This window comes from Chiloscyllium plagiosum, unplaced genomic scaffold (assembly GCF_037043375.1).
Source record: "Chiloscyllium plagiosum isolate Xiang-an unplaced genomic scaffold, Cpla_swu_hap1 HiC_scaffold_9, whole genome shotgun sequence".
Classification (NCBI taxonomy): domain Eukaryota; kingdom Metazoa; phylum Chordata; class Chondrichthyes; order Orectolobiformes; family Hemiscylliidae; genus Chiloscyllium; species Chiloscyllium plagiosum.
This window is the reverse complement of record NW_028270147.1, coordinates 78,026,747-78,045,274: the sequence shown is the minus strand read 5'-3', so window position 1 is coordinate 78,045,274 and position 18,528 is coordinate 78,026,747. Positions and strand designations below refer to the sequence as shown.

Genomic DNA, 18,528 nt, shown 5'->3' with positions numbered 1-18,528 from the left:
CAAAGAATCCAAGAGCTCAAAGTGTTGGAAGTAGTACATTAGCATGGATAGAGGACTGGTTAACTAATAAAAGACAGGGAGTTAGGAATAAATGGGGGGGGGGGGGGGGGCAACCTCTAACCAGTGGAGTGTCACAGTGATCAGGGTTGGGGCCACAATTATTTACAATATATATCAATGACTTGGATTACAGAAGTGAATGTACTCATAGCCAAGTTTGTGGATGGCACAAAAATAGGTGAAAAGGCAATTGCTGAGATGACACAAAGTCAGCAGAGAGATATGGACAGATTAAGCACGTAGGTAAAGACTTGGCAGATGGAGCGTAATGTGATAAAATGTAAGGTTATGCACTTTGACATGAAGAATAGAGGAGGTGAATATTATTTAACTGGAGAAAGACTGCAGAAATCTAAATACCTCAGTACAGAATTTTGGTACAAGGGAAATAGACAAGTCAGGCAGTTTTGGTAAAACTATAGAATGCATTGGTCAGACCACAGCTGGAAACTGAGAGCATTTTGGCCACTTATCTAAAAGATATACTGGCATTGGAGGTAACCCAGAGAAGGTTTGCTAGGTTGATGGAACTTACTGACTGTCTTCTGAATTTTATGCTGCCAGAGGGCTGTTGAGGCTGGGTTGTTAACTGTATTTAAGACTGAGATTGACAGTAAGGGAATCGAAGGTCGTGTGGAAAAGGCAGGGAAGTTGAGTTGAAGGTTATCAGCCATAATCTCATTAAGAGGTAGAACAGACCCAATGGGCTAAATGGCCTACTTCTGCTCCTATGTTTTATGGTCTTATGGTACATTGCACAACAGCAAGGGAGTAATGCTGAACCTGTACAAGTCACTGGTTAGACCTCAGCTAGGGCATTGTGTACAGTTCTGGCAACACATTATAGGAAGTGAATGCATTCAAAAGACAACAGAAGAGATGTGCAAGATGATTGTGGATTGTGAAACTTCAGATAACAGGACAGACTGAGGGGTTAGGACTGTTAGCCTTGATGAAAAAGAGGCCAACAAGCAATCTGACCAATTTTCAGAAGGGGGTGTATAGAGTAGATAGTGAGAAATATTTCTCATTGTAAAAGGATCAAGAATGAAAGGATCAACAAATTTAAATTCATTTACAGAAGAAGCTAATGTTACTTGAGAAAAGAAAAACTTATTCACACGAGTGATTTGGGTCTGGAATGCGCTACCTGGAAGTGTGGTGGAGGTAGGTTCAATTTAGTTATTCAAGATGGCATTAGATGATCTTTTAAACCTAAATAATGTGCAAGGGTATGAGGACAAGGCAGGAGAGGGCCACGAAGCCATGGTGCTCATTTGGAAATCTGTGCAAACATGATCAGCCGAATAGTCTCCTCCTATACCATAAACCTTTTGTGATTCTGGGACAAAATCCCTGTCTGCTCTGGTTGGATTGCACGAAGCTTTGAAAATGTGATGCTTGAGATAATGTTTTGTAATTAGATTCATTATGTTTCCTAAAGGAAAGCAACCATTAATTTGGCAGGTAATGGAAAATTGTGTCCTATGCAATGAAATTTCACAGGGAATTCTGAACAAGGGAATATTCTTATACGTGTAGATGGAATGGATAAGTGAAAACTTTATGTAAAGCTGAGTACAAAACATACAGTTCAGAAAAGAAGTGAAATAGAATTCTATGTGTCTTCTTAAAATATTTTGAGTGATGAAACTAATGGTACACTCATGGAGCGAGACGCATTAACTATATACATGGCTGGCAGCTTTGTATTCCATTGTTTTCTTAGCTGCTTATAAAGACAAGCAAATGGTTGCAGTTATGAAAGTTATGTCCAATGTCCTCTCCAACATTTATTCCTCAATCAACAGCACAGAAACAGACTGTCTGGCAATTAATACATTCTGTTTCTGGGTTCGAACTCCTACATCAGAAAATTCTTCAAGACGTGAAAAATAATGTATAAATTCAAGCATTTTCCTCATCCCCTCTTCCTTATTTTACCTATAATTTTGTAAGTCCTGGTAGTCTCATCAAAGATCATGGGATTTTATTTAAGATGTGGTGAATATATGTTGCTGTACTGCGGGAATAATTTGATCAATGCCTCTACCTGCAGCACAATTTTCTTGTTGGCGACTATGTTTGAGAGGAGGTTTGGGAATACATCTCTAGACTGAACTTTACACTTCGATATGTATAAAGAGTGGGAACCTTCAAGATAGCTTTCTCTGAAAATAATCAACAGGAAATTACATGAAGTTAATTGGCACTCAAAAAGAGAGCAATTAGCTGGTACATCTATTCAGCAGTCTGATGTACTTCTAATAATTTCACTCTACAACCAGATAAATTAAAAGCTTGATGGAAATCTGTATCCTACTTAGAATTAAAATTTGAATAAATTGTCTACAATGATTATTCTACATTAACATGATGGTTCTGAAAACACTTTGGGAGAGGTTGTTTAAAAATTAGCAAAATCATTATAAATGTGTACATTTATAAGTTGCCAGTTTAACAATAGTTAGTGAGAATTTCACTGACTGTTTCTTCGCTACAAACACTTTTAGTGGCTGCAAGATGACTGTAATAACCATAATTTCAAAAATGCACATAGGAATAAATCTTGTTAAATGTGGTTTGAAAGCCTTAAAGATTATTAAAGCTGGATTATGTTTATCTAATTAAAAACAACCATCAACATTTGATAAATGCCATTAGCAGACAAGTTAAAATACTGGAATTCTGCATCAGTGCTAATTACAATTCTTAACAGGAAATCAAACAATGCACTATTAATTATTAGGAAAGTAGTTAAAGTTCTCACTTTTTGTGTGCATGGAAGGAAGTGTAAGTAAAGCTCTTCCCCTCAAACTCTGTGAAGAATGTGCTCTCTTCCATCTTAATGTGATAGACTTCATTGCCTGAACATTTGCCATAAACCTTTTGCCACTGTTCATGGGATTGGTGGCCATCCCTGAAAAATGCAGCAGCAGAAAAGTATCTGAGAATAGTTATTATGATATACAGCAAATATAAATCATTAGCAGTTTGCAGGCACATTATTGCAGATGCATATATTTGCACTTCACCTGGTTTGAGTCTGCCTAGTTCCAGTTAGTTGTCTAAATGCCTCCCATGGTGCCGATCTGAAAAGAAGTATAATTAGTCCATTATTTCAATCCTGATACTTGTTCATCTAAATTACAGTAAAGTCTAATCATTTGTCTGTTACCATTCACAAATGTGCTTAGCTGCACACAACATGGTGTATGCCATTTCATGGATCTGATGTTTATTGTTTTCAGAAGAAAATTGAAAACTCGGGAAATTCCAATTATAAAGTATCTGGAATTAAAAGCTAGTCCAACGCCAACCATGCAACCACACTGTCAATTGTCTAATCTAATTCATTAATGTCCTATAATCTGCCGTCTTTTCCAGATCTGAACTATAACTGACTCCAGACCCTCAGCTATGTGGTTGACTCTTAACGGCCCTCTGAAATGGCCTAAGAAGGCATTCAGTTAAAGGGTAATTATGGTGGGCATTAAATGCTGGCCTAGTCAATGCCACCAACATACTGTGAACAACTTAAAGGTAAGTCGGGGCATTAGGTGAGGAGGGTCTTTCTACCTTAGGGAAGGTGGCAGAAGGATGGGAGAAGGAAGGAAGGAAGGAAGGAAGAGGATATACTATTTCTTGAAGAGACAGCAAAGTGGATGGGCAAAGCGCACCCCTTACCACCTTCCTTCCTTCATTTTATAAAGGGCTGCCCACCAACACCAACTGCATTCTGCTGTGGACAAGGTAATATTGGGGTCAACTGAACTTTTCACATATCGTGGGCAGGCTGATGATTCAGTCTCTGTATTAAGGGGGTGAGCTCAAGGTGAAAACAGACCCAGCAGGGACATGTAACGGCCAGTACCGTCTCTTTTTAGTTACTTATTCCCAAACTACCCAGTTATTTCCTACTATTATTTGCCATTCCCAGTTACAAGTCTACATTATATCCATATATTCTATATGAAATGTGCTCTATTTTCCCAACATACTTTGTTTCATTTGCTTGGTAGTATCCAGTTGCTTTCTTAAGCTAGCCACCAATCCCTTTAACTCTGTATCTCTTATTGGGACATTGCATTTTACAGCACCTTTATGTCCTTGGGACAATTCAAAGCATTTCATGTGTTCCAGTTAGCAATTCAATACAGACCACTGTACTGGATCCCCCACTACCTCTTTTCAACTGCTTCACTGTCTCTAAATTTAGAGTGACCACATTAAAGAACATGTTTTCCAAACACCTTTCCTAGTATGCAGTTTGTGGTTGTGGCCATCAGCATTTTGAACCCAGCATTCCCCTGCTTGGGCAACACAAACGTCTACCGTTTTATGCTTGTGCTAATCCTATATCAAATGTGTGTTAATTGTATTCAGGCAGAGAATAACATCCGTGGACTCTCTGTGTCCATATATACAGGGACAAACTAAAAGCAGAATCATTGTTTGGATGTGCACAATACGCTATGTGCAACGCTGTAAGTAAAAGCTTTGAATGTACAACAACTTTACTTCTTACTCTATCCTTCATTGCATGGCTAACTAAGTTCCATGAGGAGAAAGTGAGGACTGCAGATGCTGGAGATCAGAGCTGAAAATGTGTTGCTGGAAAAGCGCAGCAGGTCAGGCAGCATCCAAGGAACAGGAGAATCGACGGTTCGGGCATAAGCCCTTCTTCCTGAAGAAGGGCTTATGCCCGAACCGTCGATTCTCCTGTTCCTTGAATGCTGCCTGACCTGCTGCGCTTTTCCAGCAACACATTTTCAGCTCAGTAACTAAGTTCCACTACAGGATAATTTACAATGCAGGATTTTTGACAAATATATTGCATGGACGCCACTGGCTTAGGTTCCAATATTGTCATTAACATGCACCCAATATCTATTCCACTCTAAACTGAATTCATTTGAACTATTTACCCATATTCTATGTGCCTGCCTTAATGGGAATCTCTGAGCTAAACCAAACTTGCGGATCACATTCTCTCAGGAAAACAAAAATCAATCTTTGATTCCCTGAACTTGAGCTCAGAAAAGTTGTTGTTAGCACAACCTTATTCCATAGCAATAAGAATTTAGGTATCTCCCAATTTCAATTTCATAATCAGTACAATTTTTATGGATTTATGTCATGTTTTAGTTAATTTACTTTCCATTCATCTATTATTCAGACCAAATACATCATAATTGATTCTCTGCAGATATATGTGGGCTTTTAGCTCATCAAAACAAAATTGCACTTAGTGCCTTTCCCAACCTCAGGACATCTTGAAGTGCTTGATAATCAATTAAGTAATTTTAAAAGGTTGTCTCTGTTGTAATGTAAAAAAAAACACAGCAATCAATTTGTGCATAGCAAGGTTCCAAAAATAACAAAAAGCCAGATGATCCAATTTAAACATTGACTGAGAAATGAATTTTAGTCAGACCAACTGCAGAATACCTTTTATTATGCTCATTTATAAACATCTGCATTTGTCGTCAGCTGTAGCTCAATTAGTAGCGCTGTCACCTCAGTTTCAAAGTGTTGTGTGTTAGGTCCCACTGTGGGACTGGAGCAGAAGATTCAAGCTTTGACCACTCTGCAGTCTTATACAGTGGTGGTGCTTACACTGTCAGAAGAGGAGCCATCTTTCAGGCACTATATCAAAGAAGACCAGCAGTGTCCTCTCTAACAATTACTACTCAATTAAAGGAACAGATATAATTAATCTTGTCATTAGCACATTGTTGTTTCTGGGAGCTTGCTGTGTGCAAACCAGCTGCCACATTCCCTCCATTTCAACACTGGCTACATTTATATAGACACAGAAACATAGAAGATAGGAGCAGGACAAGGCCAAGCTTGCTCTGCCATTAGCATGATCATGAGTGATCATCGAGCTCAATACCCCAATCCCACTTTCCCCCACCCTGTATCACTTGATCCCTTCCGCCATCTCCTTCTTGGAAACAGAGTTTTTTGGCATTAACGCCTTTCTGTGGTAGTGAATTCCACAGGCTCACCACTCTCTGCGTGAAGAAACTTTTCCTCATCTCAGCCCTAAAAGGTTTACACCCTATCCTTAAACTGTGACCCCAGGTTTGGACTCCCCACCATTAGGAAGCATCCTTCCTGCCTCTGACCTGTCTAGTCCTGTTAGAACTTTATAGGTTTTTAGGAGGTTTCCCGTCATGTTTCTAAACCCTAGTGAATACAATCCTAAACAACTCAATCTCTCCGCGTACACCAGTCCTGCCTTCCCAGAAATCAATTTGGTAAACCTTTGCTCTGTAGCAAGCACATTCCTGGACCACACTGCACACAATATTCCAGGTGTGACCTCACCAGTGCCCTGTATAATTGCAGCAAGTCATCCTTGCTCCTGCACTCAAATCCTCTTACTATGAAGGTTGATTTCTTTACTGTCTGCTGCACCTGCACACTTACTTTCAGTGACTAGTGTGTGAAGACATCCAGGTCTCATTGAACATTCCCATCTCTCAATTTACAGCCATGCAAAGAATGATCTGCCTTCCTATTTTTGCTACCAAAGTGAAAAACCTCACATTTATCCACATTCCCCTGCATTTACCATATATTTACCCACTCACTCAGCCTGCCCAAATCACACTGTAACATCTCTGCATCCTCCTCACAAGTCACGCTTCCACCCAGCTTTGTGTCTTCTGCAAATTTTGAAACGTTACATTGAGTTCCCTCATCTAAACCATTAACAGACTTTTTTTTTTAGCTGGCACTTTCATGTACTTCCATAATACATCCATGATATTTTCTACTAAACGAAGCATTTTGGGCTGACCTTTGGTCAAGAAAGGTGCTATATAAATGCAAGTCTGTCTTTTTTGGATCAGTAAAAAATTCCAGTGACTCACAGGACCATTTAATCAATTGTAAATTGTGGTTCTGTTCGCCGAGCTGGGAATTTGTGTTGCAGACGTTTCGTCCCCTGTCTAGGTGACATCCTCAGTGCTTGGGAGCCTCCTGTGAAGCGCTTCTGTGATCTTTCCTCCAGCATTTGTAGTGGTTTGAATCTGTCGCTTCCGGTTGTCAGTTTCAGCTGTCCGCTGCAGTGGTCGGTATATTGGGTCCAGGTCGATGTGCTTATTGATTGAATCTGTGGATGAGTGCCATGCCTCTAGGAATTCCCTGGCTGTTCTCTGTTTGGCTTGTCCTATAATAGTAGTGTTGTCCAAGTCGAATTCATGTTGCTTGTCATCTGCGAGTGTGGCTACTAAGGATAGTTGGTCATGTCGTTTCGTGGCTAGTTGGTGTTCATGGATGCGGATCGTTAGCTGTCTTCCTGTTTGTCCTATGTAGTGTTTTGTGCAGTCCTTGCATGGGATTTTATACACTACATTGGTTTTGCTCATGCTGGGTATCGGGTCCTTCGTCCTGGTGAGTTGTTGTCTGAGAGTGGCTGTTGGTTTGTGTGCCGTTATGAGTCCTAGTGGTTGCAGTAGTCTGGCTGTCAGTTCGGAAGTGCTCTTGATGTATGGTAACGTGGCTAGTCCTTTGGGTTGCGGTATGTCCTCGTTCCGTGGTCTTTCTCTTAGGCATCTGTTGATGAAATTGCGCGGGTATCTGTTTTTGGCGAATACATTGTATAGGTGTTCTTCTTCCTCTTTTTGCAGTTCTGGTGTGCTGCAGTGTGTTGTGGCCCTTTTGAATAGTCTAATTCGATGTAACGGCACTGTTCACCTCTATCAACAAACCCCTAGCCAGAGAAACAATAGCCAACCTGCTGAACATACAGAACAGACAACAGGACGTTGAACCTATCAACAGAGACGGCATACTCAAACTACTGGACCTGTGCCTCACAACACACTTCACATTCAACAACCAAATATATGAACAAATCAACGGCACACCCATGGGCTCACCCATCTCTGGACTCATAGCAGAAGCGGTAATGCAAAGATTAGAACAAACAGTCTTACCGTAAATTCAACCCAAACTCTGGGTCAGATATGTGGATGACACCTTTGTAATCATTAAAAACACAGAAATAGAGAACACACACCAGATCATCAACACCCCACACTCACAGGAATCCGATTCACTAGAGAGGAAGAAAAGGACAACCAACTCCCATTCCTAGATATGATGGTACAGAGAATTCACCACAAAGGTATACAGGAAAGCCACACACACAGACCAAGTCCTGAACTACGAAAGCAACCACCCCAACACACAAAAGAAGTTGCATCAAAACACTGTTCAAAAAGGGCCACAACACACTGCAGTACACCAGAACTGCAAAAAGAGGAAGAAGAACACCTATACAATGTATTCGCCAAAAACAGATACCCGCGCAATTTCACCAACAGATGCCTAAGGGAAAGACAACGGAACGAGGACATGCCACAATCCAAAGGACTAGCCACGTTACCATACATCAAGAGCATTTCCGAACTGACAGCCAGACTACTGCGACCACTAGGACTCATAACAGCACACAAACCAACAGCCACTCTCAGACAACAACTCACCAGAACGAAGGACCCGATACCCAGCATGAGCAAAACCAATGTAATGTACAAAGTCCCATGCAAGGACTGCACAAAACACTACATAGGACAAACAGGAAGACAGCTAACGATCTGCATCCATGAATACCAACTAGCCACGAAACGACACGACCACCTATCCTTAGTAGCCACACACGCAGATGACAAGCAACATGAATTCAACTGGGACAACACTACTATTATAGGACAAGCCAAACAGAGAACAGCCAGGGAATTCCTCGAGACATGGCACTCATCCACAGATTCAATCAATAAGCACATCGACCTGGACCCAATATACTGACCACTGCAACGGACAGCTGGAACTGACAACCGGAAGGGCAGATTCAAACCACTACAAATGCTGGAGGAAAGATCACAGAAGCGCTTCACAGGAGGCTCCCAAGCACTGAGGATGTCACCTAGACAGGGGACGAAACGTCTGCAACACAAATTCCCAGCTCGGCGAACAGAACCACAACAACGAGCACCCGAGCTACAAATCTTCTCTCAAACTTTGAATCAATTGTAAAGCTTTGGCAATGGAAGTAATAAAAATAGTAAGAGTACTCCTTGTTAATTTAGTAGTTCTAAGGCATTTGGAATCTCTTCCAAGGTGTAAGCATGACCAGAGTACAGTATTAATTTAAAAGCTGACATCACTGACGGTTCAACACTCCCTCAGTGGTGCACAACAAATTGTGATTCACCCTAAATTGCATAATCATGTCTGGATTCAGGGCTCAGGTTAACTCGTGTACTCAATAGTACGACATTCAGTCCAATACATTTGGGGGACAAACAAAGCTAATATTTAAAAAAAAGCTAGCACTTACTGTCCCCTGGAGGTATGAACCAGCAGAGTAATCAGTGTTGACGTGGCTGGACAGATGCAATTCAGTGCCAGCATGGCATATTTGAATTCCTCTTCACATACAACGTGATCTAAATAAAAGCACACATACAGATAGCTGAAGCGATGCAACTAAAACAGTATGAAATTGTATTCACATATTAGTCAACTGTCTAAACATTATATGAAAGATATATTTAAATTTCACCCATCAGTGAAGAACTTATTCCTCAATGCATTCCAAAAATTGTGTGTAGTAGCAGGGGTTTACCCAAGCGATCTCATTACTGATTGCACTGGAGCAGCAAAAGTGCAATCCCTAGTAACTAGTTACTTGGCCAACAAACTCAACTCTGACCATACTACAGCAAAGGGAGGAGGGAGGTGATTCCAACTTGATAGTACGTCCTTCACAGAAGCTACGTAAGTAAGCAGTTAAAATTATCCAAGTTATTTACTCACCCTGAAGCCACCTAGAATTGCTGGGACCAAGGTTACTGCCCATTAGAAGGTAACATCTGTGTATACTCTTCCAAAACTGTGGGGTCTTTGGTCAAAATGCAAATTGAGGGCCTATGAAATCACTGGGGGCTGACTATAATTGTACTTCTGATCTGAGTAGGTAAGTTCTAAAGAGTCATACAGGCAATTTTCTATAACATGATGGTTGCGTTCTTGTGCAGCCCTGTGTTATAGAAAAAACATACATTAGAAAATGCACTTAAAATGTTGGTGTCGTAATTATGTTACAACCAATACATGTTTTAAAAGTTCAAGCTTTAGAAACAGTGTCCCCAATTCGTTAATCGCGTTACAGCAAATTTGCATTAACGAAATGTGCATTTATAGCAGAACGACCTGTACTGGACTTTAATCGTTGACTGATTCTCTTGCCCCAAGTCCTACCATACCTGCTGAGTTTCTCAACCCTTTCCACTTTTATTCCAGATCTCCAGCATCCCACAGTCCAATTGCCTTTATCTGTGACTTACCTGTCAGGCTGAATACAGTTGGGAATTTGAAGATGCCCAAACCACTTACTTAACTTCTGTGGCAAGCAGAATCAAAAATGTTCTTTCAAGTCTCCAATGGCCATGTTGATTCAGGATTTCTGAATATTTTCTCCCAAAATTAAGGGAAGTCTCAAGTAAAGTTCTTTATTGGTTTTGTACAGCCAATCAGTTACCCAAGCAGTAGTGATCTCCCGATCAGGGGACTGGTAGGTTAACTGTAAAAATCTCTTTGTTACTGTTAAAAGATCACAGCTTACAGCAACCGGTGAGGAAAGGTAAATTTGCTTTCTCTTCCATCCAAGTGGTTTACACCAGAGTGTAAAACACACCATCTACCTTTGCAGCTGTCCAAAAGTTTCTGCCAGTATTGTTAATACCCACAAGCTTTTCAGCTACTAAAATGTCAAACGCATGGCTGTCATCAGGCTGATAGCGTTTGGTATCCACAACCAGTCACAATTCCACAAACTAATCAGTGGCCTGCTGTCAGCCAAATTTCACTTTGTACACACCCCATGATATGGGCCCATCTCCAAATCACTGCTCATTGCTTGAACAAAGCAGCAGTGTAAACACAACTTACAAGGAGTTTCAGTCACTTGCTTTTTAGAAGTACAGCAATTCCTTCCTCTGTACTTGGTTTAAAAAGTTCTTTCTCCATCTCAAAGCACATTCAAAAATATAGAAAAATGAAAACAAATGTTGCCTTTACAGTGTAGCATGAGAAAACGCTGAACATATAAATATCTGTATGTGATATATTAGAGCAATTACCTTTCTATAGATCATAACAATGGAAACTGCATGAACAATAAAAACAGCCCACTGAACCACTATTAGGTCAACTATCCAAATTAATAAAACAACAGCATGCAAAATGAAAGAATATTTGTGATAAGAAAAGATTTGCCTGATGGACTAACACAATAAGACATTTATTTTTATGGTATATTGCTGACTAAGAATCTAATTTCTGCAGATAGCACTTTACCAATGGTAGCAATAATGAATAACCAGTGTTTTTACTCCAATTTTACTTCGGAACTACCTCATGGCAGACCAGACAATGGTATCAATGAAAAATAAGGAAATACAAAAGGTCATCTGCTGAGTTTTCCTTGATTAAATGCAAAACCACTAAGTTACAGTGAGGAGGGAAAGGGTACAGGGCAGGAGAGGGACCAAAGCATATTGAAAACTTTACATTGTGATAACACTGCTCATTTAGCAAGGTTATGCTGCCCTTGGCTTGTTTGTCCAGAGAGGTTGTAAAAGCCTGGCTTTTGAAGGGTTTTTGGGCCAGTTTCATTGGATTTAGGACCATTCGGCACAGCCATTTTGGTGCGAGCGATTTGGCGCGGCATGTTTGGCGCAGCCTATTTTGCTGCAGACCCATTTAGGCGCAGAACTATTTTGCCGCAGATGTACGGTAGTCATCAATGAAAATCAACATAATAGTAGAATTATTAAATGGGTAGTTTCCAGTGGTTTGTAGTTATTATTAAAATAACTAGTCATCAAAGAAAAACAACTGGAGAGGGAACTTTACAAGTGATTAACGAGTGCCTGGAAAATTTGTCGGAAGCTTGCCAAGGAACGATGCCCAACAACAGAGCGCTGAAGAAAATGGTTCGTAGGACAAGGGAAGAAATTGGTGCTTACCCAGTAAATCCAAGAAATTTAGAAGAACTTGTAATTCCAGATAGCTTTAAAACATATTCTGTTAATGAATATAATGAAGACCAATTTTTACTAGCCGACAGCAGTAGCACCACCTGCAGAATTATTACATGTGGAAGAAAAAGGAATGCCGAGTTTCTGAAACAATCAAAAAAGTTATATGTTGATGGAACATGCAAAATTTCCCCACCTCTATTTTCACAAGTTTATGTTAGTTTAGGGGAAATACATAAAGATGTGTTCCCACTGCTGTATGGTTTACTCCCAAATAAGTTATGAACAACATATGATAAATTATTTGAAATGGTTCTGGAAATACAGCCTGAATGCCACCCTGACATTATCAACTGTGACTTTGAAATTGTACATCTCATAGCAGGGCACGATATTCCATTGAAATTAAAGAAATTCAGGGAATTTAACGGTTTATATTTTCTTTTTTTTAGAAATTTAGAGGAACCACTGTTAGGAGAGGACTAATCACAGACTAAATGCAGTTGATACACAAATGACTACAAACCACTGGAAACTACCCATTTAATAATTCTACTATTATGTTGATTTTCATTGATGACTACCATGTATCTGCGCTAAAATGGGTCTGCAGCAAAATAGGCTGCGCCAAACAGACTGTGTCAAATCGCTCAGGCCAAAATGGCTGCACCGAATGGTCCCACTCTGAGTTTCATTATAGTTAACAGGTACTGCCTCAGGCAAAAGACATTAAGTTAAAAAAAACACTTGTACAGAGGAGTGGCCAGTTCTCCCAGCGTGGCTTTTCCCTGATTTGATGTGGTTTTTGGCAATCTGGTTATTCACTGAAATCAGTCAGGCAGTTTTGAGGCTGCTGATCTAAGAAACAGCTACATGGAAGAGGGTGCTCCATGCTGCCATCTCTCACTCTCACTCTCTCTCTCTCCTGTAAGACCCTGTGATTGATTTTACCTTTTGTGCCAAGGGGTGTTTATGGGGATTGTTGCAAGTATTTGTAACAGCATCATTGAGTTAGGACAATCTGTAGGTTAAGTTATTCTGTATTCTGTTCTCTCTCATTTGTGTTTCATTCGGTAATCTTGTAACTAAATTTTGTTTTGTTTAATACGAAGCAGTTTGACCAGCTGCATCCCTCCTGGAATATCCGAGTTACACCTGCTTAAAACAACTAGAAAAGTTAGGGTCTGGACTACGTTCATGAAATGTTTTGAGGGGGTCTGGCCTGGTTCAAAACAACATCAAAATAAAGCTTTAAAAAGTGAATATTCAGTACAGCAGAGGGCATGAAGAAACTGTTTTAGGACAACAAAGACTGAAGACTGGAAGTAGAATTAGAATTCCCACAGTGTGGAAACAGGCCTTTTGGGCCAACAGGTCCTAACCGCCCCTCTGAAGATTATTCCACCCAGACCCATTACCATACATTTCCTCTGACTAATGCACCTAATCTATACATCCCAGAACTGTGGACAATTTAGCATGGCCAATTCACCTGACCTGCACATCTTTAGACGAAGGGAGGAAACCGGAGCACCCGGAGGAAACTTGCGCAGACACGGGGAGAATGTGCAAACTCCACACAGACAGTCACCTGAGGCTGCAATCAAACCCATCCCTGGTGCTGTGATGTAGCAGTGCGAACCACTGAGCCACCGTGTGTGATCTCAGCTGATTGAGTCGAAGAAGTTGTGACTTCTGTTATGGACCAGGCCAGAACCCCTCAACGTATTTTAAGAAGGTAGCCTAGACCCTAACTTTTCTTATTTTAAAGGCAGATGTGAAGTGGATATTCCAGGTGTGATGCAGCTGGTCAAACCACTCAGTTTTAAGCAAAACGGAATTAATTTAAACACTACAGTTCAAACATGAACAAAAAAAAAGCGAAATTCAGAAAAACAACTGTTGGAAAACTTTACTGACCCAACACAGCAACTTAACTAAGACTCTGTTCCAATCCATAAACACACCCCTTGGCAAAAAGGTAAATTCAAACACACGTTCTTCCAGGCAGAAGGGAACAACTTCCAAAGAGATTTCAGAGAAAACAAACAGTCTGGAACAATCTGCTAAAGCTTGCAACCTTTCTGGACTGCAGCAGCTTGTGACTGCTACAGCTAAACCAAACTAGAACGAAACTGAACTGGGATAACTGGCCACTCCCCTGCCATTGTTAAACTGGACACTTCCACACCTCTGCCTTTACGATCTCTCTTGAAAAAAAAACCAAGGACAAAATAACTTTTTTAAAGTGATGACAGCATTATGCTTCATGTGGCTTGAATGCAAAATTTAACTTGGCCCCCTACAGGCTGAAAAGCCAGGTGAAGAGCATCTGTTGGACACAGGGTTTCTTAAGAGGAAGGACTCCACCCTGCCCCTAATCCACAAACAGGCCTCCAGGCAAAATAGTACAGAGAAGGTTCACGTGGTTAATTCCGAAGAATGAGGGGACAGTCTTATGAAGAAACATGAGGCATAGTAAGGCTATATTTATTGATGTTTAAAAAAAAGAGGTGATTTTACTGGAACTTGAAGGACTGCAAGGGCGTTGACAGAGTAAATATTGGGAGGATGTTTCCACAAGGGACATAGCTTCAAAATATGGGATCTACCATTTAAGACAGAAATGAGAAGGAGTTTCTTCTTCAAGAGGTTATTTAATATTTGGAGTTCTCTTCCACAGAGAGCAGGAAAGACTGGATCATTCAATATATTGAAAGCGTTGAGTCAGATGGAATTTTCTTTGACAAAGGAGTCATAGGGCTCATGTGGGATGGATATAAAGGTGCAGTAAAGACCACAAGCAGATCAGCCATGATTTACTGAATGGCAGAGCAAGTTAGAGGGGCCAAATGGCTTACTCCAGCTCTCATTTCTTATGATGTTACAAGAAAAGGTCTATAAGTTGCTCTTAACTGGCCAATTAAGGAAGACCAATTTGTGATTTGTCACAACCAGTTAAGGAGGGATAAATCGGGTCCCTCATTTCTACCTTCCCAGTTGGATGAATCAAGAGTTTAAGGTTTTTTGGCATATGGCTATACCTTTCTTGAATGAAAACATAAGTAATTAATTTTTAACTGTGACAGTAATGAAGCAATCACAGGTTTTTGTTGAGTTAAAGAAGGAAGAGGTGATTACCTGCTAACTCTGGAGAGATGGGGCGGCATGGTGGCTCAGTGGTTTCCACTGCTGCCTCACAGTGCCAAGGACCCGGGTTCAATTCCCGCCTTGGGCAACTGTCTGTGTGGAGTTTGCACATTCTCCCCGTGTCTGTGTGGGTTAAGGTGCTCCAGTTTCTTCCCACAGTCCAAAGATGCGCAAGTTAGGTGAATTGGCCTTGCTAAATTGCCCGTAGTGTTAGGTGCAGGGGTGAATATAGGGGAATGGGTCTGGGTGGGTTGCTCTTCGGAGGATCAGTGTTGACTTGTTGGGCTGAAGGGCCTGTGTCCACACTGTAGGGAATCTAATCTAATCTAATCAGAGCTAAAGGTACAATGTCAAGCTAAAGGCCTTTGGACAATCTTCGACATAAACACACAAAGGTACAAAATTGAAAGGAATAATGTTCAGCACGAGAAGAAAACTCCTTTTGTGGCCTTGGTCTCCTTGAGGAATAAGGGTGGAACCTAAAGCCACTCTTGTACTGTTGATTTCTGAAATAATCGGCAGTAAACAATATTGTGGTTATCTTTTAAGTTCTCATTTCCTGATTTTGCTTTTTAGTGTTGTCACCAGGCTTTAATGCTTGATAGAGAGTGGGAGTGGAAGAGGAAGAGAAACAGAGGTCTTTCCAGCCTGCTTCAGTGCTGTAATCAAAAATTCATCTCTTTTGCTTTTGCCAACGGAGTCCTCAAAATTGTATATGCATCCCATGTCTGTGGGAGTTAAGTTTTCAGGCTTGATAATTGTAGGCAAGGCACTAGCTTCAGCATATGGAGATTCCCACATTGGTGTAGAGAGTAGAATGCCTTCTCACACTACACAAGGGAGAAGTTTTCTAGCTAGTTCAATCACCCTTGGGCATAAAGTTATCTTCTGTTCATGCTTTTATTTATTTATGCATAATAGTTTCATGAAACATAGCTAGCCTGCATGCTCAAATGATACTCGTGGCCATTTTTAGTAAGTACTTTTGGTCCTTTTGTAAAATTCATTTTAGTCCATTAAAGACATTAAGTCCCATGTATTAAAATGGATAAAGGAATTTACATCTTAATAATCTATACCATTATGACACATTAAATTACACCCCCCCACCCCCAGCAATTTCACTGAATTTAGGCCACTTCCAGTCCCGAAGAGAGGATCAAAGAGTCCAGTCACCTGCTCCAGCGATTCTTTTATCGACAAACTCCGAAAAACAAAAGAACATTGTTCTTCCAGTTTCAAGAGTTTGATGGAGCATTATAATTTATATGTAATTTTACTGCAGTGTTTGACTATAGGGTTCTATCCTGCAAAGGCATGTTGCCAATTTTTGATCAGCATTGCTTAAGGAGGGGCATGGGGTTTATAAGGAGGCATGAGGTTAATAACTGGGTTGTGTGAGGGATGAGGGTTTGAGAGCTTGTAATTCAATTTTAAAACCAGTCCGATATCTCAGGAAACTATGGCAGACCCCACTGCCTGTCGGCCTACCCATCTGCCCACTTACTACTGCCTTGGATTTGCCTCCTGAGGAATCTGGTCCATCTCCCAGCCCCCACTTTCTCCAGGAAGTTTAAAAAAAACAGTAGCTGGGAGCACATTGAAAAAAGACAAGTCTGCCAGGTCAAGCCATGTATCCCAACTTGACTTTCCCTCCTCCCCATTAAAGTCCAACCCAATGTGTTTAATCGTTTTCAATGGAAAGTCAATCAAGATAACCTTACAAATATATTTTCTTATAAATATCTGCATAGTTATTTACATTTAACCGAGTTATTAATTGATAATTATTAATTTATACTATGTCCTGCCAACAGGCCTTTGAGTTAATGCTCACCTTACCTTCTTTATCAAATCTATAAATCAGCCTATTCACATACTTTATGTTGCATCTGTTCCTAAAATGTGCTGCTGACATTTTATTTGTGCTATCAAGATGATCACCAATTTCCACTTCAGTAAAATTGCTCAACTTCACCCCACCTCAGTTCACCTGCTGCTAGAACCCTCACTGTGCCCTCTTTACTTCTCGACTTGACTATTCCAGTGCATTCATTACATCACCAATAAATTGGAGGTCATCCAAAACTCAGCTGCTCATTGGCTCCCTGTCAGGCTGGATCGAATCCATATGCAAATACTTTGGCTCCAACAACAGGTCACAAAACCATCTGCCAGGCACAGAGTCATGAGGGTGATGGATTACTCCCCACTTGCTTGATGACTGAAACTTCAACAACATGCAAGAAGCTTGGCACCATACAGAACACAGCTGCCCACATAACTGGCATCACAGCTACCACATTCAACAATCACTCCCTGCACCATCAGTGCACGGTAACAGCAGTGTGTACCATCTAAAAGATGCACTTCACTAACTTTGCGAAAGAGCAAGAAACCTTGACCGGGGTCAAAGACTTAGGAGGCAGGCAGGACTCAGGTAGATGGGAGGTGTTATTCCTATTCAAGCAATCACCAGTTCATGCAGGAAGAGGGGCAAACATCTTCCCCAAATCTGGCCTCGATGGGAGAACACAGTTGTTCCCTTAATCTTTGGCTCAGATCGGAAGAGCGATCAATGATACTCTGGTTTTTTTACAGTGAAACATAGCAGTTTTTATACAGTACGGTAATCACATACAACGTGGTCACTGTATCTGTCCCTTTATTTTATACATCCAAATCTATGAAACACCTAATCAATGTTGGGCATTCCTATGGACAGCCTCAGGTCCCCGTGATCTCATGGTGTTTAACAGACATTGTCATTGTCAGGCCTTGGGATATTTCAACGCATCCTATTAATTCACATTTCAAAATTTGGGTATGTCCCCAGACTTGCATATCTCTCAGGACTACTTGAATTCTGTTGCCCCTTGTATTCCTTTGCTATCTCTATCAAATTCTGTTACTCCCCATATTTTCCCACTGTCTCCTTTATATATACATTTATAAAAACAGTTGGTTCTAACTAACTGCTATAAGATTCATAACATTAATTTCTATTATAAAGTTTCTATTATAATTTCTATTACATATTCTACTATATGTAAAGTTTTATAGCTACTGCTACTGTTAGCACTTCTTAGTTAACGAATTGCAAGCACTTTATTCTGTACAGGACATGTCAGGCATCTTTTTCAGTCAGAAGGAAAACGTTTTCTGAGACAAATTAACTTTCACAACTATGTTTGAATGTTTCTCCTAATGCTTCTAATATATTTTAGTTATATATGTGTATCTATAATTACACTGA

The 18,528-nt window shown here is 40.5% G+C and overlaps 1 protein-coding gene across 3 annotated transcripts in view; it reads right to left on the bottom strand.

Annotated features, from left to right (window-relative positions):
* The window catches only part of kcnt2a (potassium channel, subfamily T, member 2a), a 712,068-nt gene that overhangs the window by 302,271 nt on the left and 391,269 nt on the right, over positions 1–18,528 (bottom strand). For all 3 annotated transcript variants that reach the window (XM_087990852.1, XM_087990853.1, XM_087990854.1), the window contains exons 16-18: positions 9,419–9,527; positions 3,096–3,152; positions 2,831–2,980 (exon numbers count right to left, since the gene is read on the bottom strand). In XM_087990852.1, the coding sequence (XP_087846978.1) occupies positions 2,831–2,980; positions 3,096–3,152; positions 9,419–9,527 (316 nt within the window). The remainder of the gene's footprint in view (positions 1–2,830; positions 2,981–3,095; positions 3,153–9,418; positions 9,528–18,528) is intronic.